This window comes from Oncorhynchus keta, chromosome 14 (genome assembly GCF_023373465.1).
Source record: "Oncorhynchus keta strain PuntledgeMale-10-30-2019 chromosome 14, Oket_V2, whole genome shotgun sequence".
In the NCBI taxonomy this organism is placed as follows: Eukaryota; Metazoa; Chordata; class Actinopteri; order Salmoniformes; family Salmonidae; genus Oncorhynchus; species Oncorhynchus keta.
In genome coordinates this window covers 21211634-21239323 of record NC_068434.1, presented here as the reverse complement: position 1 = coordinate 21239323, position 27690 = coordinate 21211634, and the positions used below count along the sequence as shown (strand labels likewise).

Sequence of the window (27690 nt, the reverse complement as noted above, 5' to 3'; positions counted from 1 at the left end):
TGAACTATATTCTGGGCAATTCTATGACATTTGCTGCCCTTCCTGAGCAAGTGAGATATACTGAGGTGTTCCCCTCAAAGAACTGAAAAACATAGAATCCTTGTATGAAGAGGAAAATAGCCTCTTTCATTATATCATTTTACATGATGGTGAGCCTGCCATGTAGACAATATGGTACCTTATCTTGTCATCTTTTGAATTGTGTGTTGTATTATCAGTCCAATGATAAGTATTATAGACATCCTTTTAGAGTTTAATACACTACAGTAGAAGTTGGGGTTGGACTGGACACTCCTAAGGTTTTCTCATGTTGGTTTGTAAGGGATCAGGGAAAGGAAGAGGTGGAAAGAGGCAGCCACACTGCAATACATGACCCTGACAGCAATGATACATGAAGACTGCCTGTGTCATGATGCCATTTTTCTGGAAGGAAACAGCTGTGGCCTCAGCAGGCCCTGTTTCATCAGTTAATAAAATACCCTCTTGCTTGCTAGAGACACTAAATCAACAGATTATCTGCGTGTGAAAAGCACACCTATTCAATTTGAATGGACAACATACCATGTACAGTGGGGCAAAAAAGTATTTAGTCAGCCACCAATTGTGCAAGTTCTCCCACTTAAAAAGATGAGAGAGGCCTGTAATTTTCATCTTAGGTACACTTCAAATATGACAGACAAAATTCGAAAGAAAATCCAGAAAATCACATTGTAGGATTTTTAATGAATTTATTTGCAAATTGTGGTGGAAAATAAGTATTTGGTCACCTACAAACAAGCAAGATTTCTGGCTCTCACAGACCTGTAACTTCTTCTTTAAGAGGCTCCTCTGTCCTCCACCTGTACAAATGGCACCTGTTTGAACTTGTTATCAGTATAAAAGACACCTGTCCACAACCTCAAACAGTCACACTCCAAACTCCACTATGGCCAAGACCAAAGAGCTGTCAAAGGACACCAGAAACAAAATTGTAGACCTGCACCAGGCTGGGAAGACTGAATCTGCAATAGGTAAGCAGCTTGGTTTGAAGAAATCAACTGTGGGAGCAATTATTATGAAATGGAAGACATACAAGACCCTGATAATCTCCCTCGATCTGGGGCTCCACGCAAGATCTCACCCTGTGGGGTCAAAATGATCACAAGAATGGGGAGCAAAAATCCCAGAACCACACGGGGGGACCTAGTGAATGACCTGCAGAGAGCTGGGACCAAAGTAACAAAGCCTACCATCAGTAACACACTACGCCGCCAGGGACTCAAATCCTGCAGTGCCAGACGTGTCCCCCTGCTTAAGCCAGTACATGTCCAGGCCCGTCTGAAGTGTGCTAGAGAGCATTTGGATGACCCAGAAGAAGATTGGGAGAATGTCATATGGTCAGATGAAACCAAAATATAACTTTTTGGTAAAAACTCAACTCGTCGTGTTTGGAGGACAAAGAGTTGCATCCAGAGAACACCATACCTATTGTGAAGCATGGGGTGGAAACATCATGCTTTGGGGCTGTTTTTCTGCAAAGGGACCGATCCGTGTAAAGGACAGAATGAATGGGGCCATGTATCGTGAGATTTTGAGTGAAAACCTCCTTCCATCAGCAAGGGCATTGAAGATGAAACGTGGCTGGGTCTTTCAGCATGACAATGATCCCAAACACACCGCCCTGGCAACGAAGGAGTGGCTTCGTAAGAAGCATTTCAAGGTCCTGGAGTGGCCAAGCCAGTCTCCAGAACTCAACCCCATAGAAAATCTTTGGAGGGAGTGGAAAGTCCATGTTGCCCAGCAACAGCCCCAAAACGTCACTGCTCTAGAGGAGATCTGCATGGAGGAATGGGCCAAAATACCAGCAACAGTGTGTGAAAACCTTGTGAAGACTTACAGACAACGTTTGACCTCTGTCCTTGCCAACAAAGGGTATATAACAAAGTATTGAGATAAACTTTTGTTATTACATTTACATTACATTTAAGTCATTTAGCAGACGCTCTTATCCAGAGCGACTTACAAATTGGTGCATTCACCTTATGACATCCAGTAGAACAGTCACTTTACAATAGTGCATCTAACTCTTAAAGGGGGGTGAGAAGGATTACTTATCCTATCCTAGGTATTCCTTAAAGAGGTGGGGTTTCAGGTGTCTCCGGAAGGTGGTGATTGACTCCGCTGTCCTGGCGTCGTGAGGGAGTTTGTTCCACCATTGGGGGGCCAGAGCAGCGAACAGTTTTGACTGGGCTGAGCGGGAACTGTACTTCCTCAGTGGTAGGGAGGCGAGCAGGCCAGAGGTGGATGAACGCAGTGCCCTTGTTTGGGTGTAGGGCCTGATCAGAGCCTGGAGGTACTGAGGTGCCATTCCCCTCACAGCTCCGTAGGCAAGCACCATGGTCTTGTAGCGGATGCGAGCTTCAACTGGAAGCCAGTGGAGAGAGCGGAGGAGCGGGGTGACGTGAGAGAACTTGGGAAGGTTGAACACCAGACGGGCTGCGACGTTCTGGATGAGTTGTAGGGGTTTAATGGCACAGGCAGGGAGCCCAGCCAACAGCGAGTTGCAGTAATCCAGACGGGAGATGACAAGTGCCTGGATTAGGACCTGCGCCGCTTCCTGTGTGAGGCAGGGTCGTACTCTGCGGATGTTGTAGAGCATGAACCTACAGGAACGGGCCACCGCCTTGATGTTAGTTGAGAACGACAGGGTGTTGTCCAGGATCACGCCAAGGTTCTTAGCGCTCTGGGAGGAGGACACAATGGAGTTGTCAACCGTGATGGCGAGATCATGGAACGGGCAGTCCTTCCCCGGGAGGAAGAGCAGCTCCGTCTTGCCGAGGTTCAGCTTGAGGTGGTGATCCGTCATCCACACTGATATGTCTGCCAGACATGCAGAGATGCGATTCGCCACCTGGTCATCAGAAGGGGGGAAAGGAGAAGATTAATTGTGTGTCGTCTGCATAGCAATGATAGGAGAGACCATGTGAGGTTATGACAGAGCCAAGTGACTTGGTGTATAGCGAGAATAGGAGAGGGCCTAGAACAGAGCCCTGGGGGACACCAGTGGTGAGAGCGCGTGGTGAGGAGACAAAATACTTATTTTCCACCATAATTTGCAAATAAATTCATTAAAAGTCCTACAATGGATTTTTTTTCTCATTTTGTCTGTTAATAGTTGAAGTGTACTGTACCTATGATGAAAATTACAGGCCTCTCATCTTTTTAAGTGGGAGAACATGCACAATTGGTGGCTGACTAAATACTTTTTTTGCCCCCACTGTATTTGATTACACGTGTTATTGTCTGTGGGTATTTTTACATTTTACTTTCTGCTCCAGAGAGATTTGGGTTAAGTGCCTTGCTCAAGGGCACTGACAGATTTTTCACCTAGTTGGCTCGGGGATTCAAACCAGTGACCTTTCAGTTACTGGCCCAGTGCTCTAAACCACTAAGCTACCTGATACATATAAAGCCATACAGCATTGTCTTTACGACATGGGTTTCCTACTTCTGGTGTGTGAGGAGGCATAAACTGAGAGCATTTCTAAAAACAGCTCACACTAACATTCCAGGTTAACGATGTAGCTACAAGTTAAGGCACAAGAATATATAGGCTCAACTTTAAGTATTGATCTTTGAGGCAATATACGTGATCTGGTCAAATGTCTCTGTGCCACAACCTTTAACAGATCAGTGAAGGTAGTGCACAACACACAAAAAAACGGGTGTGAGATTCAGTGTTGTAGTCTTAAAACCGCTTTTGATAGTCTCTGTCTTGTCTCGGGATCGGACACCGATCAACTCCGTCTTGACTAAATCTCAAAACAATATGTTCATTGATTTATAATCTGTGATTGCAGACTGCGGATGGCCAGAAGACATTTTGACAAAATTGGGGTTGGAAAATAACTTTTTAGAATCCCCAAATATTTATTGGTTTGGAATTTGTCTTGGTCTCGACCCTTCCATTCTTGGTCTAGAATCGTAGTCGAAAAAGGTGGTCTAGACTAGACCTAAACTACACGTAATCCTTTCGTTGGGTAAGGGCAGACTCAACTGCACAACAGTGAAAATGAATAATGATGGCGGGATTATTTATGTTTCTTCAAATTAGTTTTATTACCCAGAACAATTAACACTTTCTTCAACAAAGAATAGGCCTAATGCGCATCTCACCACTTGCATTGATTTTTTTCACGCACCCCATACAATAGAATACAATTTTGTACAACTGATTAGGTGTTTTTTCATACTCAATTCTGTATGGATCTCGTGTACAATTTTGACAGATTGAAATTTGAGCTGACGTGCTTTACGGGAAAATGGGACAATTCTTTCTCACGACAAAGCTTTTCTCATCCCTGTATTGAGATACGATTTCTGAGTCACATTTTGCGCTGGCTCCACAGTGTCCTAATCTAAACAGGAAGCCTGTCCGACCCCAGTGCAGCTGTAAACAACAGTAAAGTTGGAATCTATTCTGGCTATCGTTTCGCCAACTCTCTCTCAATTTCAGTCATAAATATTTACAATCTGTTGGATTACACTATTCATAACGCTGCGGCTCTCTAAATAGCAACATGGCTCAGGAATTCGTTACGGCCAGAATTAAAGGGGACAAAGTAGTCGTGTTTCTAAAACCGTCATGCCCATATTGCGTAATGGCAAAATATGTTTGGATTCAAATCTGGACACTTGGAATTCATCGACATCACTGGACGAGATGATATGAATGAAATCCAGGATTACCTACATTTTGGTTAAGAATTTTGGTTAAGAACATATTCTTATTTTCAATGACGCCCTGGGAACAGTGGGTTAACTGCCTGTTCAGGGGCAGAACGACAGATTTGTACCTTGTCAGCTCGGGGGTTTGAACTCACAACCCTCACAACCTTCCGGTTACCAACGCTCTAACCACTAGGCTACGGCTGCCGCCTAAATAAAATGACAGGTGAACGAACCGTGAGTGAATGCATTTTTGTTTCGCTTTGTTATCCAGCCATTTCTAGACTTTTACTAGTCTGTTTTTAACTCTTGTACCAACCAACAGTCCCCCCTCTCATACTTTAATTTTAGTCTTGCTACTGTCAGTCACAGTGACTCGGCAAATGAGCCATGTTCAGAAAGGCGGGCAGGAGTTGCGCAAACGCGGTTTGAAGCGCGCCTAACGCCGCGTGCACACAGACTGCATCATTACATTGCTGTACGGTAAATGTTAAGTAGTCTTCGCAATTTATGTACTGCATCAGAACAAAAGTAATCATTAGAAACTTATTCGGTGGCTTATCTATTTACGTGTCTGATACCGCACAGAAAAGCAACGCACAAACTGGACGAATCCAAAACACTGTGCTAGTCTGCATACTCTGCCAGGTGAGTTGCAGTGGTGCGGATTGCCTCCCATTGAAATGAATGGGAATCCACCGGAAAGCATACACACGACACAATCGTGTGCACAAACCTTAAATCCATTCATTTCAGTGGGCTACTGTAGCCCCCCACTGATTTCCCATTGAATTGTCAGCAAAACAGTACATTAGGGAAATTAAAACAATCTGATACTTTGCAATGTTGATACCATCATGATCAAATTCCTACATTAATTGAAAAATATATTAATCCTTATAATCCATATGAATGTGTGTGTGTGTGTGTGAAGGTGCCACGGGTGTTCGTCGGTAAGAAGTGTGTTGGTGGGGGCAGTGACGTTAAAGCGCTGGATAAGAGTGGGAAACTGGAGGGAATGCTTAAATCAATCGGATCGCTGCAATGATCTTCAGGTACTGCGATGAACAACATTTCACACTATTCTGTGCAAGGCTTCTTCTTGATACTGTTACTGTGTAGGGTATCAGTGCTAGCTCACCTGTTTTTCCACACAACCTCTCATCTCTCTGTCCTTCTCTGTGCTGGCCACAGACAGCTGTGAATATCTGCACCACCTGGAAAACCCCTTGCCTTCGTTCTGTCTGCTGAACTGAGACCAAACATTGTGTGTCATCTATAGCTCCGATGTTTGTCACCGTCTATCTTCATGACTGTAGGCCTGTCTCGGTTTCTCCAGTAATGTTTACATCCAAACATCTTTAAATCACTTAACCACTATCTTTTGTATAAAATAAAAGACACAAATGTTAACTAGTTCTGCTTTTGTTCTTGAAGACGTTTGCTGTATAGACGCAGACATTACAAGTCAAACAAAACTGAAGAAATATAGGAAGACTGCACCTGTAGAAAAACAGAAAATCTTTAAACACATATTTAAGTGTGTACAAATTTGAAAACTTGGAAAAGATAGAGATTGAGCTCAGTTAGTGCACTGGAGGATACGAAAGGATAACCCAGAGATTACACTTTGAGCTGGTGATAGGGAAGTACTTAGTCCGCTGTGTGCCTGCACCACCCGTTTACTATTCCACGGTGCTAACGAAAGACACATTTAGTATAACTAGGGGTTTCCCCCCAACCAAAATGGCCCAAATCCTTACACTTTCCTGCTCGTCACCTTCTCAAGTAATTTCTTTGTCTTGGGTTGGGCCTTATTTATAGTGGCCCTGTATCTCTCTGTCTGGTAGAAGTCAGAGTCAATGGTGTCCGGCGAGTCATTAAATGTGACATACACATCCCTGTTGACCTCTGTGACCTGGTGAATCCTCTGTTTGACCCCTTTGGAGCGCCAGGTGGGTTTAGGAGGTGTAGCCGAGGGGTTCACCGCCTGGTACAGCCCCTCGCCTTCCGCCAGCGTGATCTTGTACTTGTGCCACGGACACACGATGCACATCCGGCCATCAAAATCCTGGGCACATCAGAGAAACAAACAAACAGAAAAACACAAAAGATTGTTTAGCTATGAGAATGAGCTGTAGGAATGAGAGAGAAGAGTGGGGCTCTTCTCAACTGTCTGTCCTAGCTCCCTTTTCAAAATGCAATGGAGAAGATCCCTCCCGTCTGACACTTTCCTCCACTGCGTTTTGATGAGGCAAGGAATTGAGGAGAGACAATGGAGAAATAACCTGGGATTCCTGGTAAAGCACAGGATTCATGAGGACAGTGTGGAACAAGTAGTAGGTCAAAGAGAAATCAGACGACTGACCTCGATATCTCCCTCCTGCAGTGGTCCACCGGTATCTGGCAAGATAAGACAGTACAACACCACTGGAATTCAGTGTCAGGGATAGATAGTATAGTCTATTCATAGACGCTAACATCTAACAACCTACATCACTATACTGAGAGCATGTCTGTTTCTAAAAGGACGTATTTGGGTGTTTTTGGAGCTTGTTCATGTGTTTTGCGTGCCCTGATACCACACAAAGAGCAATGAAGTGAATAGCGGCCGAGGTAAGTTTCTCAAAAACAAGCCAAATGACAAAAAAGAAAATGTCTTGACCCTTCTTTCTACAATATTCTATTTACATTTTTAAAAATGATTTAATTCAGACATTTTTAATATCACAATAAATAATAATTGAAAAAAAAAAGTTAAAATTACAACACACTTTTATAGGGCTAGGGTTCCCACACCGCCATATTTTCTTGTTACTGCGCTTGTTTACGGAGAACAGAGTCGACTACCTAAACTAATTAGCTATCGCCGAACACCTGTGTGTAGGCTAAATGGAAGACGGACACCACAAACATGTTGTCACAGGAAAATACTGTTGGCTGCAAATGTTAAAACTGTATATTTTGCATTTCTGAAATATTTTTTTTGTGATATGAAAGTAGAGGGTTTTATGTTTCTAGAACCGTACCGCACCGCAATTGAGAATCGATTCATGTTTAAATGGAGTATCTGGCTGTTTTGGCTACCTGAGCCAATTCACCTCTAAACAGAACATGTAAGGTCCTTGGACTATAGTAAGGTCAGGCAGGCTCCTTTACTCAATTATTGGGCGAATCCTAATAATGACTTTATTGTGCTGCTTTTAAAGGTCAACTGATATACTGTCCATCGTAAAACATGGGGAATTTTGGTTTGGAGGAGTGGAATTTTCTAGCCCCAATCTATTCCTTTTCCCAACCAGGGGTGTAGTACTGCCGGAGTGCGGGGGAGCGGCGCTCCCTCACTTTTTTCAATATGAGAATACACACAGCTGGTAAAACTATTTCTGGAAAATGTATTCGGATAAATTCTAAATAATTTCTATTTAATTACCACTAAAATGAAAAACAATAGAAAGACAAACCAAATAAATATGTATAGCAGCCTAGGGGTACATGGTGGTTTCTTCCTTGTCTCCTCTGGCGGTGGTAAGAATGATGAAGAACTATAAGCTACATGTGTGTGTAACCGATGTGAAATGGCTAGCTAGTTAGCAGGGTACGCTCTAATAGCGTTTCAATCAGTGACGTCACTCGCTCTGAGACCTTGAAGTAGTTGTTCCCCTTGCTCGGCAACGGCCGTGGCTTTTGTGGAACGATGGGTAACGATGCTTCGTGGGAGGAAGTTGTTGATGTGTGAGCCCAGGTAAGGGAGAGGAGAGGGACGGAAGCTATACTGTTACATGTGCACTGCAGAGGCCCATTGGAGGCTTGACCACTCTGGCCAATCAGAATGGCCAAAGTGGGCGACACAGTCCTGCCGAGGACACCCAAACCAGAGGGGTCACCATAAAGCCCAAGGTGCCTGACCCTCTCAAGAAGATGCTGTACCCCTGCTTGGGATATTTAGCCTGCATGGGCTATTGGTTGAGACGAGGGTTGCACATTTGAGGGAAAATTCAGAGGTGGAAACTTTCCGTGGGAATATATGGGAATTAATATTAATACAATTTAAATGTAGATGTTGTTTGCATTGGATATATTTACCATATCATATGGAGACAGAAACAAACCTTTTACCTTATCATAAGTAGACAATTACAAATGATTAAATCCTTCCAATAGAAATGAAAAAAAAAAACATGTAGTTATGAATTTAACTTTAATTCAATTAATTGACTCTTCACATGGGATGATTTCGCTGAACAACAAAAGGGAATATTGAATGATCCCCAATAATCCATCGCATCTCCCAAAAACATTTTCAACATACATCTGTAAAATTCTGAAACTAAAGCTTTGTTTGTATCCTCTCAGGCTTCCATGTCTTCTCCCTGGACCTCCTCAATGTCCACCTCTTGAACATCAGACTCTGATGCCTCATCTTCACTGTCACTTTCCAACCTTGTTGAGGATGGCTCATTGTCAGGCTCAAAAAGACTCAAATTTGCCTGGATGGCAACCAATTTTTCAAACCTTGTATTGGTCAGCCTGTTGCGTGCTTTGGTGTGTGTGTTCCCGAACAAGGACCAGATGCGCTCTGAGGCGGCTGATGTTGGTGGAATTTGGAGGACGATGGAGGCAACGGGAAAGAGCCTCAGATCCACAAAGTCCCCTCCACCAGGTGGCTGATGAGATATGTTGGCACGACTGCTATATTGCATCTCCATCCCAAAGCTCTTGCTTGGAAGTGTACTTCGCCAGACTGTCAAGAACCTTGCCCTCATCCAGGCCAAGGTGGCGAGACACGGATGCTCTTGCCAGCATACTTGGGGTCCAACATGTACACTGCGGTGTGTATGGGATTCAAGCAGAAGTCTTCACACTTTTTGATGTATTTCAGAACTGCAGTTTCATCTGCTTGGAGCAACAGTGAAGTGGGCAGGGCAGTATGGATTTCTTCTCTTACATCTGCAAGCAGAGTCTGAACATCAGACAGGATGGCATTGTCTCCCTCAATCCTTGCAATGGCTACTGCTATAGGTTTCAGGAGTTTCAGGCTGCTTACCACGCTCTCCAAAAATACATCATCCAGGAGGATCCTCTTGATGGGGCTGTCCATATCACCAGACTGTGATTGGCCATTTCTTGGAGAGACTCCTACTGTCAAACATGACAACACCACCCCAACGGGTGTTGCTGGGCTTCTTCAATGTGGTGCTATTATTCTTCTCACTTTGTTTGCAGCTATATGACCCACATACCTAATAATTTCCTTGGTTCTCTTGTATCCATTGTTTTCAGTGCCATGATGTCGTTGAGGAGCAGATTCAATGCATGAGCAGCACAGCCAATGGGTGTGACGTGAGGGTAGGACTCCTCCACTTTTGACCAAGCAGCCTTCATGTTCGCAGCATTGTCTGTCACCAGTGCAAATACCTTCTGTGGTCCAAGGTCATTGATGACTGCCTTCAGCTCATCTGCAATGTAGAGACCGGTAGGTCTGTTGTCCCTCGTTTCTGTGCTCTTGTAGAATACTGGTTGAGGGGTGGAGATGATGTAGTTAATTATTCCTTGCCCATGAACATTCGACCAACCATCAGAGATTATTGCAATACAGTCTACTTACTCTATGATTTGCTTGACCTACACGAACTCTGTTGAACTCTGCATCCAGCAAATTAGTAGATAAAGCATGTCTGGTTGGAGGGGTGTATGTTGGGAAAAGAACATTCAGAAATCTCTTCCAATACACATTGCCTGTGAGCATCGGAGGTGAGCTAGTGGCATACACAGCTCGAGCAAGACATTCATCAGCATTTCTCTGACTACGTTCCTCCATTGATTAAAAACAAACTTCTGATTCCAGGAGGACCACGAGCTGTTGTTATCAATAAGGTGTCTGATTCATAATTTCACCTCAAATAGAAGTAGAGGGACTTTTGTCAGAGGTTGCCTGTTGTGAGCGCTGAGGGATCTTTATGCAGAAGTTAGAGCAAAGCTGAATCAATGTTTTGCAAGATCACATAATGAATTGCATAAGAAAACCTAATATACAGTAATACCATAGCATAGTAGGCCTATAACGTTACTGTTACACCTAAAACACCTCATTTCAAACTATATTTTAGGATGGATAGCTGAAGAGTCACATTTTTTTTCTCATGTGCCAAAACTCAACAGAACGCACCACTTGGCAAGATGTATGTTTGTATTATAACAAAATGGAAGAAAGGCTATTAGTTTGTTAACACCATCTGCTCTAGTTTGCTCATGAAACAGTAATTCAAGGAGACCTAAATGCATATTACCATGAAACTAATTGAGAACAATCAAATGATTGGCAGGGAGATGCAGTTTGGATGTTTCACTGGTAAAATATGAAGAATTATCATTCACCATTGACAGTGATGATGGCCTATTTTGAAATGAGGTAGCCTATGCCTAACTTGGTATTTGAGGATATTAAAAATATAACATTTTCTTTAGACAACATGTGTGGGCATAGGCAGATGTTGCAATTGGAGGATGCATTTATGCATATTCTATAATCATAGGCTATTCAATTGGCTACATCTGTTGGTACAAACTTTGACTTAGGAAACTACGACATCATGAAAAAAAACATGTGTCGCTCTCTCACCCAGAAAATAAATACACAACTATCCCCAAAATCCATTTTGCACACACCCATGACCCGATCCTTACGGTAGCAGCGCATGTCCATGGCGTGGAGCTTGCCCTGGTGGCACAGAACCAGCACGTCCCTCCCGCCCACCAGCTTGGTGACACGTTTGGCCTGGACAACGTCTTCTTTCCTCCCGATGAAGTGGGAGGATGGAGGTGGCGATGAAGAGGAGGATGTAGGGGATGTCTGCTCTTCCTCAGAGAACATATTGACAACTTCCAAATGTAGATGCACTCCTGGGAGAGAGAGATAAACATTTAGTAGTTTGTGTGTATGTGTGTATGTTTTAACATCAAGGTTTAAACTAAAGGGGTGGCAGGTATCCTAGTGGTTAGGGCGTTGGACTAGTAACCAAAAGGCTGCAAGATCGAATCCCTGAGCTAAAAATCTGTCATTCTGTCCCTGATCAAGGCAGTTAACCCACTGTTCCTAGGCCATCATTGAAAACAAGAATTGGTTCTTAACTGACTTGCCTAGTTAAATAAAGATTTCAAAAAATATATAAAGATCACTGTAATCTCACATTTTTTAAGCACAACCATGCATCTAATCTCTCATAGACAGATTCACATATAAATGACTAAAGTACAATTTTCGCGAGAATTTTACTTATGGGTAACCGATTAGCATTCATCAAGCACTCTGGCAGGCTCCACAATTTGTGTTGCATGTTAAGCCTTGTTCACGTTACCCATAAGCACATTATGTTCTGGCGGATGGAATGCATTTCAATGACCATGTCAATGCCCCCTTGCGGTTGAAGGCTCCGGATCTCCGAGAGTCTCCTCCATCTTGCATTACAAACACTACACTCAGGTTTGCCAGGGCAAGCTAAAAAAAAATATATCCCAATGGCTTCTCAAAACAGCACACAAGGCTTGAAAACTAGCCCAAAACCTTTTTTTGTAGCAAGAGAACCAATAAACCATTTTCCGCAAAGTTATTGAGTGAATTAAGAAGGAATATCGGCGTACATATTTGCATATCTTGTGACGACTATCTGAATTCCTGGAAAAGAGTATGACATTTTATCTCAGCATGTATACAGATGATCCCTTCTTCCTGTTTTTGTTTGCTGGAAATGTTTATACTGGAAACTTATCAAAACAAACTGTGTAACCTAGCATTTATAGCAGCTAAGAAATGCATTGCAATTAATTGAAAGGTTGATTATCCTGTCAAATGGATGGCGGAAATATCAAGTTATGTATCACTAGATTTAATTTATTACAAGATTATGGGTAAACTGTGCAACTTTTATAAGGTCGGGGTGCCTTATATGGAATACCCTACTGTATGACAAAAGAGGTCTGTACTGACAAACATTACATTTTTTTAGTCGAGCAGTCGCAAATAGTTTTTAAAAAAAATGAATGGCACATAAGACACCTGTATGATTTGCACCTGTCTCAGTGGACTAATCCAATGAAGAGGCTGCAGGGATGTCACAGTCCAAGAATTTGGGGATTGTGGCTTAGATGCAAAACGCATGTCTCTCTCCAGAATGCAGATTCCCTAGGCCGTCATTGAAAATAAGAATTTGTTCATAACAGACTTGCCTAGTTAAATAACGGTAAAATATATATTGGAGTTGTGCACGTTCTCAGAGATAAATAGAAGACGCATCATGCATATTACCCATTTTAGCATGGGCTTCCATCGCTTTAAAATAGTCAACTGGCAATGAAGAAGAACATTTACTACTTTAAAATGGCGTCTATGCCCATGCTGTCATAGACACTAATGGCACACATCTCTATTGCCACGTTCATGTGCTAGTCGGAACTAGGAAACTCTGACTTGCTAACTGGTTGTTGTTATACACATGCCAGGGTTTCCATTAGCCGGTAAAATAAAAGCCTATAAATAAAATCAGCAAAAAAATATATAAAAAGGCTGTAAATGAAAGTGGTGCCAATTGCCCTGGAGAAGGAAAAAAATCCAATAGTGAAAAAATGCTTCTTAGCCTATTCATTGATAGAAATACATTTGACTAGTCATGCTTATCAGTCTATAAGTTAATTTGCATAATTTGGCGTAATTAAATTGGTGCGTGTGTACAGTATATTTGTTATGTATCTGGTCACACACAGGTGTACAGCATACAGAGACTGACTGGAAAATCTGTCACAGTGCAAGAACTGCTCGTGGTGCTTTCAAGACAACTGGGAATTCAGAAAAATGGAGGTCAAATCATGACGTCAGTGATCTTCAGATTCGAAAGTCGGACCTCAAGAAAGAGGCCTGAGTTCCCAAGTTGGAATTCCTAGTTGGATGACAGTTCAAAGCGATTTTTATCAGTCGGAGCTAGTTTTTTCCCCAGGTTCCAGTTGTCTTGAACAGACTGAAGTCGGAAGTCGTAGATTTCCCATTTGTTTTGAATGCGGCATCAAACGGCAACGGGAGGCAGGCTTCATCAACTCGCCCCACACCACTTAGCAATTAGCTGGAGGCAGTATGCGTTTTGAAAACATATAGCCTACTTAATTGTTTGAAACCTGAACGTTTTAATACATATGAGTCACGGCTTACCTTGCTTCAAAGTAGCCTATTCTCGATTTCTAACTGGATATTTTCATCTCTGTCACATGAAACCACTCACATGTGCATGTGCGCTTATCGACTGTGCAGCAAAAGCATGCTCGAGTGGCAGAGTCGATTTCCGCGCTTATAAACCCAGGTTCGTTTACACTACTTCCTCTTTTCGAAGAGCTTGCGACTCTACGTCTTACAGGAACGCGCTCACCGGCCAAGCACACGCACTATCGTGGATGCAAGGTCCGATCACTTCTGACACCAGTGTAATGAAACAGCAGGGATCTGGCCTCAAACCCTCGACCTTCGAGCCCGAGGTCCGGAGCTATCGACTGTCCCGCAAAAGCATGCTCGAGCGGCAGAGTCGATTTCCGCGCTTTTTAACCCAGGGTCGTTACAATACATGTGATTTGTCATTCTGAACACCTTAGGTCGACGCCCTAATCAGGTTAAGCACCCAATGTTTGTGACATTTCTCAAATGTCCGGTAAATTAAATGTTCCCGGTCAAATTGTCTGGCGCCACATTTCATATTGGAAATTCTGACACGTGCCGCGTTCAACCTGTTAGCAAGTTGGATATTTCTGAGTTTCCTAGTTCCAGCTAGCACATAAACGCGGCAGTATGGCCTGTTCACGCGCGTATCTGCCCTATCATTGGCTAGAATGGTCCCACCTGATCTCGTCTCCTATCTTTGAGCGCATGTATTTCCATTGTTAGAGCGGCTACTTGAATATATTGTCAATATTTATTTATAATTTTTTTATTTTACCTTTATTTAACCAGGCAAGTCAGAACACATTCTTATTTTCAATGACGGCCTGGGAACAGTGGGTTAACTGCCTGTTCAGGGGCAGAACGACAGATTTGTACCTTGTCAGCTCGGGGGTTTGAACTCGCAACCTTCCGGTTACTAGTCCGGCTACGCTGCCGCCCCAAAATATAATAGACAATCTTTGTTCTGACTGAGCCGCTGGCGCGTCAATGTTTGGTGTTACATTTAATAGTATCCCAATGGAAACATGTTTTATTATGTTTCATACCGCGCTGTAATTGTATAACCTGAATCAGTCACGTGTTTTTCATATTTCCAAAATGCCATCAATCTAATGGCATTACCACAAATTCCCAGTTCTGTGTTTTTTTTAAGGCTGTCATTGTATTGATAATACAAAAATTAAAATATTTAAATTACGCGATTGACCACGGCTATGTCCCTTTTCTACACAGTCTCTCTCCTGTCCTCCTTTTGTCAAATCTGACCACGACTTCCGGTATGGACTAAAAATTGGTCTACTTTGAAAACCTGCTGATGACGGTCAGGCAGTGAGCAGGTTGTTGCTGAGTGATTGGATGGGGGGGCGGAGGTGTGTGTGTGTTGAGAGAGCGCTACAGCTATTGGCTGAGTCACGTAAGCGAGAGAGCAGCATGCACGCACGTCGTGACAACTTTTTAACCAGTTGTAAGATAGGCTATTTAGGCTGCGTTTCAAATAAAACACACACTCTCGTCCACTTACCCTGCCTTATGTCATTGGGGAATCCTCGCCGGCATATCTGTCTTCGGTCCAAACAAGGGAAGTTTACAACGTAAGCCCCTCAGCCCTAGTTTTAATGGAGTTTGCGAGTATACAATTATGTTCACTTCGGGGCCTGAAACGCCCCATAGTTCAATTCGCGATGATTGTACATCCGCTAAGAAAAGTCAAATCGTAAAACCTCAACGTCAATATGGAGTCAACATACATTTTCTATGTAAAAACGAATGTAAATCAGTTAGAAATTGTGCTACTAATGAACAAACACGTCTCGTAAAAGTAATGATGTTTTATTTTGCGTAATTTTTGGAAATTGTAGAAAGAAACAATGTTTCCTCCAGAAGTTCCAGCTAGGCAGGTTAACGTTAGTTAGCTAATGCAGTTGTTAGCTATCATACAGTAGGTATATAATTATGTAATGACTGAAACAGCAGGGAGCAGGTCTCGAACCCTCGACTTTCGAAGCCCGTGGTCCGGCACGCTATCGACTGTGCCGCAAAGCATGGTCGTGTGGCAGGGTCGTTACACTTATATAGTTAATATAAGTAGACATGCAATCATAATTGACTGTAGCGCATATAAGGCAAGGGCGGTCCATTTAAAAATCATTCCTTCCTCGCCCCTTTAAAAAAAAAATGTATTTTTTATTAACAACAAATCAATACAGGAAGTACATGAGGGAGCACAAGTATATATGGATAATATACAATGGACAATTGAGCTAGCGGGTACAATATCACATTACACAAGGACCTTAAGGGACATACATACACTTATAATTCTAACAGCTTTTTTGTTAGTAGAGTATTTAATTGTCTTAAAATACAGTTCAATTTATTTTTGTAAGGTAAGAAAATGTGTTTCTTTGTTTGTAAATGTACATTTGTGAATATGAAATTTGGCCAAAAGAATAATGAAATTAATTACATAAATGTTTCAGCTTATTTCTATCGTAGGTAAAGAATCCAAGCAGTACATCACTCCACAATAGTGTAAGATCTTCATAAATGTGTTCAATTATAAATCTGCCAATGTCTTGACACAGTTTTCTTACATGAATACAATGCCAAAAAAAGATGCAACACTGTTTCTGGGTGGTCATTACAAAAGGAGCAATTTGAGTTGATGTTTTCCTTAAACTTCTTCATATAGTGGTTGGCAGGAAAATATTTATGAATAATTTCAAAGGAAACTTCCTTAATTTTGTTAACAAGTAGGCATGTGTGTGGCAACATCCAAACTTTTTCCCAACATCCTCCCTCGCCCCTTGCCCTGCAAGTGTATACTCGTCAGACGTCATGATATATCAATACAAGTGTCACTTAATTTTGAGGGCTGAGGGGATTGGGTGTGTCTTTTAAGTGTTTGGAATGCATCCTTAGATTGTTCTTATAGACATGCCTATTTCCAACACTTTTTCCATAAAACATGAATACGCTAGAACTGATGCACATCAAGAAATAATGGAGATAAATAACTGGAAAACTAGTTTGGGTGCACAAGAGCGCATTATATCAATTTGCTAGGAGGTGTTTTGAACTGCATTCTAATGTTGACTTTGCTTAATTAAGAAAACGGTATCAAGCAAAGTGGACATTTGAAATGGAAGTTATGGAACTCCCTTGCGTGGTTCTTTTTATGGGATAAAAGTCCTCGATGAAACTGACATTAAATGTGGAGAATGGTACATTTGCCTCTGTTGGCCATCAAGTAGCCTATTGATTTATATTCCATTGTAGGCTACCATTTGATACAATACATATTGTAATGACCTGGATAGATCATAAATGAACAAATGTCCATACCGAGGATTGAGTTTACGAATTCTCGGTTTATTAACCCAATTCAACACAGGCTACTGTTTGGCCGTAGCTCACGCCAAAAAAAACAAGGATAACAGTATAAAACAACCGTGACCATCTCTTGTTAAGACAAAACGTAAGAGAGAGAGAACAATGGCTAAGCATTGTCTTAAACTTGCGGTGCTCCACCCCCCTGCCAACCCCCTCCCCCTTGCTGTTCCACCCACCACAAGGATGCCCGGCACCGGAACATCCCAGGCATTCCCGTGGTTGGCAGATAGCAGGTTGACTGGCATGTCGGACCCCGCGTACACTAGGTAGTGGTAAATCCAACACAACAAACGAACAGCATAACTCATGACACACAGCTGTCTGTGTGGGTCGGTACACAACCCCCTCACCACAAAGTCCCTCATCCTAGAGGGAACAAACAAAGTCTCTGAAGCGACTCGGATCTATTTTACAATAGTTATATTTTTGTTTGTTTTTAGTCCTTCCTCTATTTCTGATGTCCATCCAGTTTGATTTATATTTGTAACTGTGCTATTTCACAATTTCTGAATCTATATACATTTTACAGACCCCGTACGTTTTACATTGGTAATCTTATTAGTCCCACCATCCACTTTGGATTTCTATTTGCCATATATTTTTCAACTGTGCTGTGATGCTTCACAAAAGTACTGAACCATTCCATTCTCATAGCTTCTACAGATTGTAAAATAAAAATGTTTTTTTGCTAAAATAATTATTATATTATTGATTGGTTGACTATGGCTTTTCAAAACACCCAATTTTGCTATCTGCAGCTCTAGTTCTAGGCAAATGTTGCAATTCTTCAGCCATTCCTGGACCAGTGACCAAAAACAAGCTACATAATGACAAATACCAAAATAAATGATCTAATGACTCTGCCTCTTCACAGCTAAATCTGTAGAGATGGGAAGATTGTATCCCCCATATATATAACATTCTATTGGTTGCAAGAATTTTGTATAGTAATTTAAATAGAAAAATTCGATGTTTTGAATCCGGTGTTTTGCGTATCAATTCATAAACCATAAGGAATGGAGACATCACAAATCTCTTCCCAACTATTTTGCAATTTATATGGCACAACTGTCAGTTTTTTGGTCCTTAAATTAAATTGGTATATGTTTTTATTTATCACACTTTTCTTTAACCATTTATGTTCTTTAATGCAGGGCCAGCACACACGTTCCTTACTTTTTCCCCTTCTGGTTGCCTCTTCCATTTTTGTGGTAATGCTGCAATTAGGTGGTTGTAATTTTGGGTAGAGCAGACATTTCCATGCGTGACATAACTCCACCAGTCCTATTTATGATATCATTCACTAAAATTATACCTTTTTTAAGCATTTCTCGGAAAAAAATGTTTTTTTTAAAAAATCAATTAGTACATTTGAGTTTAACCACAATAATTGTTGTATTATTTGTTCTTTATTTTCAGGTCGATTAAACTGAAATTGCAACCAACTTTCTAAGACTTGTGTAAAAAAAATCATGATATTTTGGAAATTATTTCCTTTTCAACAACCGAAAGTGAGCAGTTGTAATCTGAATAAAGGGAAAAGGGCCGTTCTTGAACATGGGGTGAGACGTTCCTACCAATTTACTAGAGAACCAGTTTGGATTTAAGTACAACTTTTGTATGACTGATGCCTTTAGTGAGAGGTCTAATGCTTTAATATTTAATAACTTCTGCCCTCCGAATTCATATTCGTTATATAAATAGGCCCTTGTAATTTTGTCTGGCTTGCCATTCCAAATCAAATTGAATATTTTTTGTTAATATAATTTCAAAAGCAGGTCACTAAGGTGTAGGCAAAACCATAAGCAAATAGCTAAACTGTGATATGACTAAAGACTTAATCAGGGTGATTTTTCCACAAATAGACAGGTATTTTCCTCTCCATGGTTGCAAGATCTTAATCTATTTTTGCTAACTTTCTATAAACATTTATTGGAGAAAGATAATTTCTTTCTTTTGCGATGTGTATACAGAGTATGTCCACATCTCCATCAGACCATTTAATTGGTAAACTACAGGATAATGTAAAATACGCATTTTTTTTAGAGATCCAATACGTAATATAGTATCAGCATGATGTTTCCACCCCCATGCTTCACAGTAGGTATGGTGTTCTTTGGATGCAACTCAGCATTCTTTGTCCTCCAAACATGATGAGTTGAGTTTTTACCAAAAAGTTATATTTTGGTTTCATCTGACCATATGACATTCTCCAAATCTACTTCTGGATCATCCAAATGCTCTCTAGCAAACTTCAGACGGTCCTGGACATGTACTGGCTTAAGCAGGGGGACACATCTGGCACTGCAAGATTTGAGTCCCTAGTGGCGTAGTGTGTTACTGATGGTAGGCTTTGTTACTTTGGTCCCAGCTCTCTGCAGGTCATTCACTAGGTCCCCCCGTGTGGTTCTGGGATTTTTGCTCACCGTTCTTGTGATCATTTTGACCCCACGGGGTGAGATCTTGCGTGGAGCCCCAGATCGAGGGAGATTATCAGGGTCTTCTTGTATGTCTTCCATTTCATAATAATTGCTCCCACAGTTGATTTCTTCAAACCAAGCTGCTTACCTATTGCAGATTCAGTCTTCCCAGCCTGGTGCAGGTCTACAATTTTGTTTCTGGTGTCCTTTGACAGCTCTTTGGTCTTGGCCATAGTGGAGTTTGGAGTGTGACTGTTTGAGGTTGTGGACAGGTGTCTTTTATACTGATAACAAGTTCAAATGGGCAGAAATGGGGAGATTTTATTGACCATCGTCATGTCCTAGATGATGGAGGTCAAATGTACCCCTTTTCCCTGAAACACCCACAACACGATCCCCCGTATTGACCATATTCCCAAGCATCTCCATGCAGTCAGACTTTTGATAATAATAATATACCCCCTCTCTGAATGTCCGAGTGTGACCCACTCCCCATGGGTTACTGCAGCTAGTGTTGCCAGCACTGCCACTGCCTGGGTGGGGGCACCCCACTGGAATCCCCACCGGCTAGGTACAAGGTCGTCAAGATTCTAATTAGCAGCTTTGAAAATTTCCTTGTATATTATGCTCTCCCTTTAGGGGGCTTTGGCTTTGCAGAACCAACCCTGCCAAGCAGGCTCAGAATCTGGAGGGGGCAGTGCTGCTCTAGGTCTCTGACCGCATTCTGGCTGCATACAGACCGCTTACAGCAGGCCCATAAAACTGTTAGGGACTTCTTAGTATCTGGGTCATTCAGGTGGGTGTCTAGGGTATAGGGTTGTGAACCGTTCCATCAATATAGGATTATAAAGAAATAAATTAGATCATTTATTTAAAAAATGTAGTTTATTTTAAAACACTGTTCCACCATGATAGGACAATAAATAAGATGTATAATTCATTATAAAGAGTATATCCATCATCTGAACAACATTGAAAGCTCTCTCACACCCCCGCTCACAACAATACATTGGTTCTGGGATATGCAACCATTACCTTTCTCACTCAACGCCACACTTTCCCAAACATAAAAAAAGCACACACCACACCATCCACACATACCGTGCCTATTGTTTACTGAGTTTTGATCTTCACCATGTTGAATTAGTGCTTTTGTGTTCCAATTAGTTATATTTCAAGATATATGGAAAAGCTATATTTTTTGTTGTATTATTACAATCCATAACCGGGCTAGAATTGTGTTTCATTATTTTACTCATCTATAATCAAATTTCAAATGTATTTATAAAGCCCTTCTTACATCAACTGATATCTCAAAGTGCTGTACAGAAACCCAGCCTAAAACTCCAAACAGCAAGCAATGCAGGTGTAGAAGCACGTGGCTAGGAAAAACTCCCTAGAAAGGCCAGAACCTAGGAAGAAACCTAGAGAGGAACCAGGCTATGAGGGGTGGCCAGTCCTCTTCTGGCTGTGCCGGGTGGAGATTATAACAGAACATGGCCAAGATGTTCATAGGTGACCAGCAGGGTCAAATAATAATAATCACAGTGGATGTCGAGGGTGCAACAGGTCAGCACCTCAGGAGTAAATGTCAGTTGGCTTTCATAGCCGATCATTCAGAGTATCTCTACCGCTCCTGTTGTCTCTAGAGAGTTGAAAACAGCAGGCCTGGGACAGGTAGCACATCCGGTGAACAGGTCAGGATTCCATAGCCGCAGGCAGAACAGTTGAAATTGGAGCAGCAGCACTGCCAGTTGGACTGGGGACAGCAAGGAGTCATCAGGCCAGATAGTCCTGAGGCATGGTCATAGGGCTCAGGTCCTCTGAGAGAGAGAAAGAAATAAAGAAAGAGAGAGAGAGTTAGAGAAAGCATACTTACATTCACACAGGACACCAGATAAGAAATACTCCAGATATAACAGACTGGTCCTAGCCCCCCGACACATAAACTTCTGCAGCATTAATACTGGAGGCTGAGACAGGAAGAACTTTGTCATTTTTAAAATAGCCATGGAGTAGTCTTTGTCTCTGAACAACTGGTTATCAATATATAGTTTATTGATGACATCCGAAGTGCTGTAAGGAGGAACTCTCTAACTACAGATTCAGGAACTTCTCCTTCTTTCTCTTGGATACCTGTAAGTACCAGATTCTCTCTCATGGATCTAGTCTGTATGTCAAGTAAGGCTTCTCTCCCCTTCTTCCCCGGGTGTGCACGTCATAGTTCCTCTTCTGCCTCACACCTGCATTCACCAGCTGCTCTCTGGCAAAGGCGTGGGATGTCTCAAGGCTGTCCGGGGGAACAGGAGGGCTATCCTGGGGCTGAACAAACGCCATCTCTGCAGGGGTGCGGATCTCTCTCCTCAGCATGAGGAGGGCAGGCATGTAGGTGGTGGAGTCTTGGACAGCGGAGCGTCATGCCATGAGGACTATGGGCAGGTGCTTGTTGCAGTAACGCTGGTGCATTTTTATGGTGAAAATGATCTCCCCCCCAAACTTGAAACTCATGCGCTGCTTATGTATGCCAGTTAGGCTCTACACCCCTTGTAAAGTGGATTTGGCCACTTTAAAAAATACAGACCCATGGGCTAGGCTACATGAGGTTGTGCAACTATGATTTGAAAAAGTCACAACAACAAAAAAGGCGTTGTTTCTTATACTGGGCATCATTTACAAGTGATAATATATAATTCACAAGTGATAGGCTAATATTAGACTATTCTAGATTTAATCTGGTCTTTGGTATTTTTTTTAGGATCCCCATTAGCTGGGGTCCACACAACATGAAACATGACATAATACAGAACATTAATAGACAAGAACAGCTCAAGGAGAGAACTACATCAATTTATAAAAGGAACACGTAGTCTACATATCAATACATACACACAAACTATCTAGGTCAAATAGGAGAGAAGCGTTGTGTCGTGACACCACCCAATGTCACAGGAAGGCCATAAAGATCACCAAGGACAACAACCACCACTGCCTGTTCACGCCGCTATCATCCAGAAGGCGAGGTCAGTACAGGTGCATCAGAGCTGGGACCGAGAGACTGAAAAACAGCTTCTATCTCAAGGTCATCAGACTGTTAAACAGCCACCACTAACATTGAGTGGCTGCTGCCAACATACTGACTCAACTCCAGCCACTTTAATAATGAAATTGCCGTAAAAAATGTATCACTAGTCACCTTCAACAATGCCACTTAATATAATGTTTGCCTACCCTACATTACTCATTTCATATGTATATACTGTACTCGATACCATCTACTGCATCTTGCCTATGCCGTTCTGTACCATCACTCATTCATATATCTTTATGTACATATTCTTTATCCCTTTACACTTGTGTGTATAAGGTAGTAGTTGTGTAATTGTTCGGTTAGTTTACTCGTTGGTTATTTCTGCATTGTCGGAACTAGAAGCACAAGCATTCACTGCCGCTGACTGCATAGCGCTACAGAGGGTGGTACACTCAGCTGAACGTACCATTGGGTGCACACTGCCTACCCTCCATGACACCTACACAACCAGGTTTCACAGGAAGACCAAGAAGATCATCAGTGACCTCAGCCACCCAAGCCACAGCCTGTACACCCCACTTCCATCACTCAGTCCCGGAAGTATAGGAGCATCATGGCAAAAACTGCCATATTGACCAATAGCTTCTACCCCCAGATCATCAGGCTGCTGAATAGCCACCACTAGTCAGCTACCTGCTCCCGCTATAGACAATCCTCCCTCCCTGCACCCCCTATGGACATTTTGGACGTCCCTACTCCATTGAAGTTCACATTTCAAATGTTTAAGTTTATGGTAGGGTTTAGGGTAGAGACGTCCCGAGGATCTCGAATAGCACAGGCTAAACTAGCTCGCTAGCTGAACTATGCTAGTTTTCATCCTCATTGCCAAATTTCATGAATATTGCACCCTAAGCTTCAATATAAACATGAAAAGTATGTATTGTTTTGTTGAATAGTAATTACTAGTTTGATATCTGTCGTAAGATGACAGTGGCGAAGGATATCATTGTTACTTAACGAGGATCCAAGTTCAGTTTTAAGATCCACTAGCGTCATTGGCGTAGGTTTAGCTGGACATTTCTGACTGGTAATGGAACTGTGACAATGGGCAGCCTCTCCCGCTTGGCTTGACGGGATATGTAGTGATTAATCCAACATAGCCAGATACAGTGCATTTGGAAAGTATTCGGCCCCCTTCACTTTTACCACATTTTTTTATGTTACATTTTGTTACGCCTTTATTCGAAAATGGATTCATATGTTTTTTTCTGCCATCAATCTACACGCATAATGAAACAGGTTTTAAGACATTTATTTAAAAAAAAACTGAAATATCACATTTACATAAGTATTCACACCCTTTACTCTGTAATTTGCTGAAGCACCTTTGGCAGTGATTACAGCCAATAGTTATAGTTGAAGTCGGAAGTTTACATACACTTAGGTTGGAGTCATTAAAACTCGTTTTTCAACCACTTCGCCAATTTCTTGTTAACATACTATAGTTTTGGCAAGTCGGTTAGGACATCTACTTTGTGCATGACACAAGTAATTTTTCCAACAATTGTTTACAGACAGATTATTTCACTTTATAATTCACTGTATCACAATTCCAGTGGGTCAGAAGTTTACATACACTAAGTTGACTGTGCCTTTAAACAGCTTGGAAAATTCCAGAAAATTATGTCATGGCTTTAGAATCTTCTGATAGGCTAATTGACGTCATTTAAGTCAATTGGAGGTGTACCTGTGAATGTATTTCAAGGCCTACCTTCAAACTCAGTGCCTCTTTGCTTGACATCATGGGAAAATCAAAAGAAATCAGCCAAGACCACAGATTTGTTTTTGAGACCTCCACAAGTCTGGTTCATCCTTGGGAGCAATTTCCAAACGCCTGAAGGTACCACGTTCTTCCATACAAACAATAATATGCAAGCATAAACACCATGGGACCATGCAGCCATCATACCGCTCAGGAGGAGAAGTGTTCTGTCTCCTAGAGATGAACATTCTTTGGTGTGAGAAGTACAAAATCAATCCCAGAACAACAGCAAAGGACCTTGTGAAGATGCTGGAGGAAATGGGTACAAAAAATCTATATTTCCACAGCAAAACAAGTCCTATATCGACATAACCTGAAAGGCCGCTCAGCAAGGAAGAAGCCACTGCTCCAGAACCGCCGTAAAAAAGCCAGACTACGGTTTGCAACTGCACATGGGGACAAAGATCATACTTTTTGGAGAAATGTCCTCTGGTCTGATGAAACAAAAATAGAACTGTTTGGCCATAATGACCATCGTTATGTTTGGAGGAAAAAGGGGGAGGCATGCAAGCCGAAGAACACCATCCCAACCGTGAAGCACAAGGGTGGCAGCATCATGTTGTGAGGGTGCTTTGCTGCAGGAGGGACTGGTGCACTTCACAAAATAGATGGCATCATGAGGCAAGAAAATTATGTAGACATATTGAAGCATCATCTCCAGACATCAGTCAGGAAGTTAAAGCTTGGTCGCAAATGTGTCTTCCAAATGGACAATGACCCCAAGCACACTTCCAAAGTTGTGGCAAAATGGCTTAAGGACAACAAAGTCAAGATATTGGGGTGGCCATCACAAGCCCTGACCTCAATCAAATAGAAAGTTTGTGGGCAGAACTGAAAAAGCTTGTGCAAGCAAGGAGGCCTACAAACCTGAGTCAGTTACACCAGCTTGGTCAGGAGGAATGGGCCAAAATTCACCCAACTTATTGTGGGAAGCTTGTAGAAGGCTACCTGAAACGTTTGACCCAAGTTAAATAATTTAAAGGCAATTCTACCAAATACTAATTGAGTGTATGTAAACTTCTGACCCACTGGGAATGTGATGAAAGAAATAAAAGCTTAAATAAATCATTCTCTCTACTATTATTCTGACATTTCACATTCTTAAAATAAAGTAGTGATCCTAACTGACCTAAGACAGGGAATTTTTACTTGGATAAATGTCAGGAATTGTGAAAAACTGAGTTTAATGTATTTGGCTAAGGTGTATGTAAACTTCTGACTTCAACTGTATATTTCAGCAATAAGGCCAGAGGGGTGTGGTATATGGCCAGTATACCACGGCTAAGGGCTCTTCTTATGCACGACGCAATGTGGAGTGCCTGTATATACAGCCCTTAGCCATGGTATATATCACAAACCCCCAAGATGCCTTATTGCTATTATAAACTGGTTCAATGTAATTAGAACAGTAAAAAGTATTTTTTTTCCATTCCTGTGGTATACGGTCTGATATACCACGGCTGTCAGCCAATCAGCATTCAGGGCTCAACCCACCCATTTTAAAATTAATTATATTATCTAATTCCCAATCCCTATAACTAATCGTAATCCAAACTATTTAAAATCGTTATATTTACATGAACATCCACCTTGTCAAAGTATCACTGATATGCCTGCCAGTCCTTTTTGAACACACACTTTCAATCAGTGTGCTATTTGGTTCTTGTTTTGTTTTCCCATCTAATACTGTATGCAAAAAAGGGTCATTCATTATAATGTGCTTTTTATTTAATAATTTACACTCCATTTACATTAAGATGGGTGTGCATTTCATTCAGCTTGTTAGGATTTCCACATTTGAATCATGGTCATATGATTTTACTTTTATTTGTTTGATTGATAGCTGACAATTTGTTAATTTAAGAGACTATACATGGACTGCAGTTTGTAGTTTGATTTAAATCTAGCTTGTTTCATTCAAATCTTTCCAACCATCCTAAGTTAGTTCCTGTATATAATAACGATAAAATGTATTTTGCTATAGGGACAGATAGAATTAAAACATTGACACAATGAGTTATAAAGAGATACATTGCACTGACATGCTTTCGCTTGTTCTAATTTACAGCATCAGTCACTAGATGGCTGTGAATTATAAGAAAATAAACATTGTTATCTATAGTTTGACAACTGAAAGTTTTTAGCAGTGGCAGAGCTGATCCCATTCAAATAAGCAAAACAAAGAGACATCCTCGGCTGAAACATATGCAAATCACCTGAAGTGTGTGTGTGCGCTATTAGGCAGTATATCTGTTTAGCGAGGTTACTCCACTCACATACAGGGAACGATTTGAGACACACTTCAGGGAGGTAGACACAATCCATGTGTAAGTTTTTTTCAAATATATTCAATTCAGATGTACAGTTATTTCTAATGTTGACATACCAAACTTTGCAGTTCTATTAGGATATTGCTCATATTTTAATATCGATTCAATATGTGAATAGTAACTGCTCAACTGTATCTAATGTATTGTTTTATGATAATTAATTGTATTGTTATGACATTACGTTATTTATTGAATGAGGCATGCAGTTTCATATTTGGCTCAGAATTTAAATTAATTGTGAACGTGCATGCCATGAAAGATGGCAGAATTCAGATATAATGTCATTGTTTTAGCACTAGCCACTGAGTTGAACTACCTACCGTGTGTGATATGGTTCAATGTGCCAATAAATCATCACAATCTCCTTTTTTTGTTTTATCAATTGCCTAAAAGAGCCCAAAAGATAAAATTGGGATCATGTATCCTCTGCTAATAACTTTTTTTTAAAGAGCCACGGAGAACAATGTACAATACGGCAGACTTAATAAAATAAGATTTATATTTTTTTGCATACATTTTTTTTGTACAATTTTTTTTCTTCTCCAAACAATATAAACACACACAGACAAAATACATCTGACAGACACATACAAACATAAACGACATCATCCCTGCCCAGACCCACGTTCCCACCACCTCCATCTCTAGCTCCTGCAAGATTCTATTCCACATGACTTTATGTCGCTCCCACCCTTTCAGTAATCAAATAATATTGCATTTGATTCTTCCACCGTCCCAACGATGGAGGATCACTTGATTTCAATTTTTTAAGCAAAAGTATTTTTCAAAAT

The 27690-nt window shown here is 41.4% G+C and overlaps 1 protein-coding gene and 1 pseudogene across 3 annotated transcripts; one reads left to right on the top strand and one right to left on the bottom strand.

Annotated features, from left to right (window-relative positions):
• Window positions 1–4426: 4426 nt before the first annotated feature.
• Window positions 4427–6120, top strand: LOC118392968 (glutaredoxin-1-like; annotated as a pseudogene).
• Window positions 6121–6211: 91 nt separating this feature from the next.
• Window positions 6212–15793, bottom strand: LOC118392967 (Rieske domain-containing protein-like). 3 transcript variants are annotated; one of them, XM_035785041.2, is made up of 4 exons: window positions 15429–15793; window positions 11395–11610; window positions 7076–7110; window positions 6212–6778 (listed from the first exon to the last, which is right to left on the bottom strand). In XM_035785041.2, the coding sequence occupies exons 2-4, from the start codon at window positions 11579–11581 to the stop codon at window positions 6467–6469; spliced, it is 534 nt and encodes a 177-aa protein (XP_035640934.1). In that variant the 5' UTR covers window positions 11582–11610; window positions 15429–15793; the 3' UTR covers window positions 6212–6466. The 3 variants fall into 3 exon arrangements, with proteins under 3 accessions (XP_035640934.1, XP_035640935.1, XP_035640932.1); XM_035785042.2 differs by lacking the exon at window positions 15429–15793 and adding an exon at window positions 13977–14255; XM_035785039.2 differs by lacking the exon at window positions 15429–15793 and adding an exon at window positions 13907–14252.
• Between the last annotated feature and the right edge of the window lie 11897 nt (window positions 15794–27690).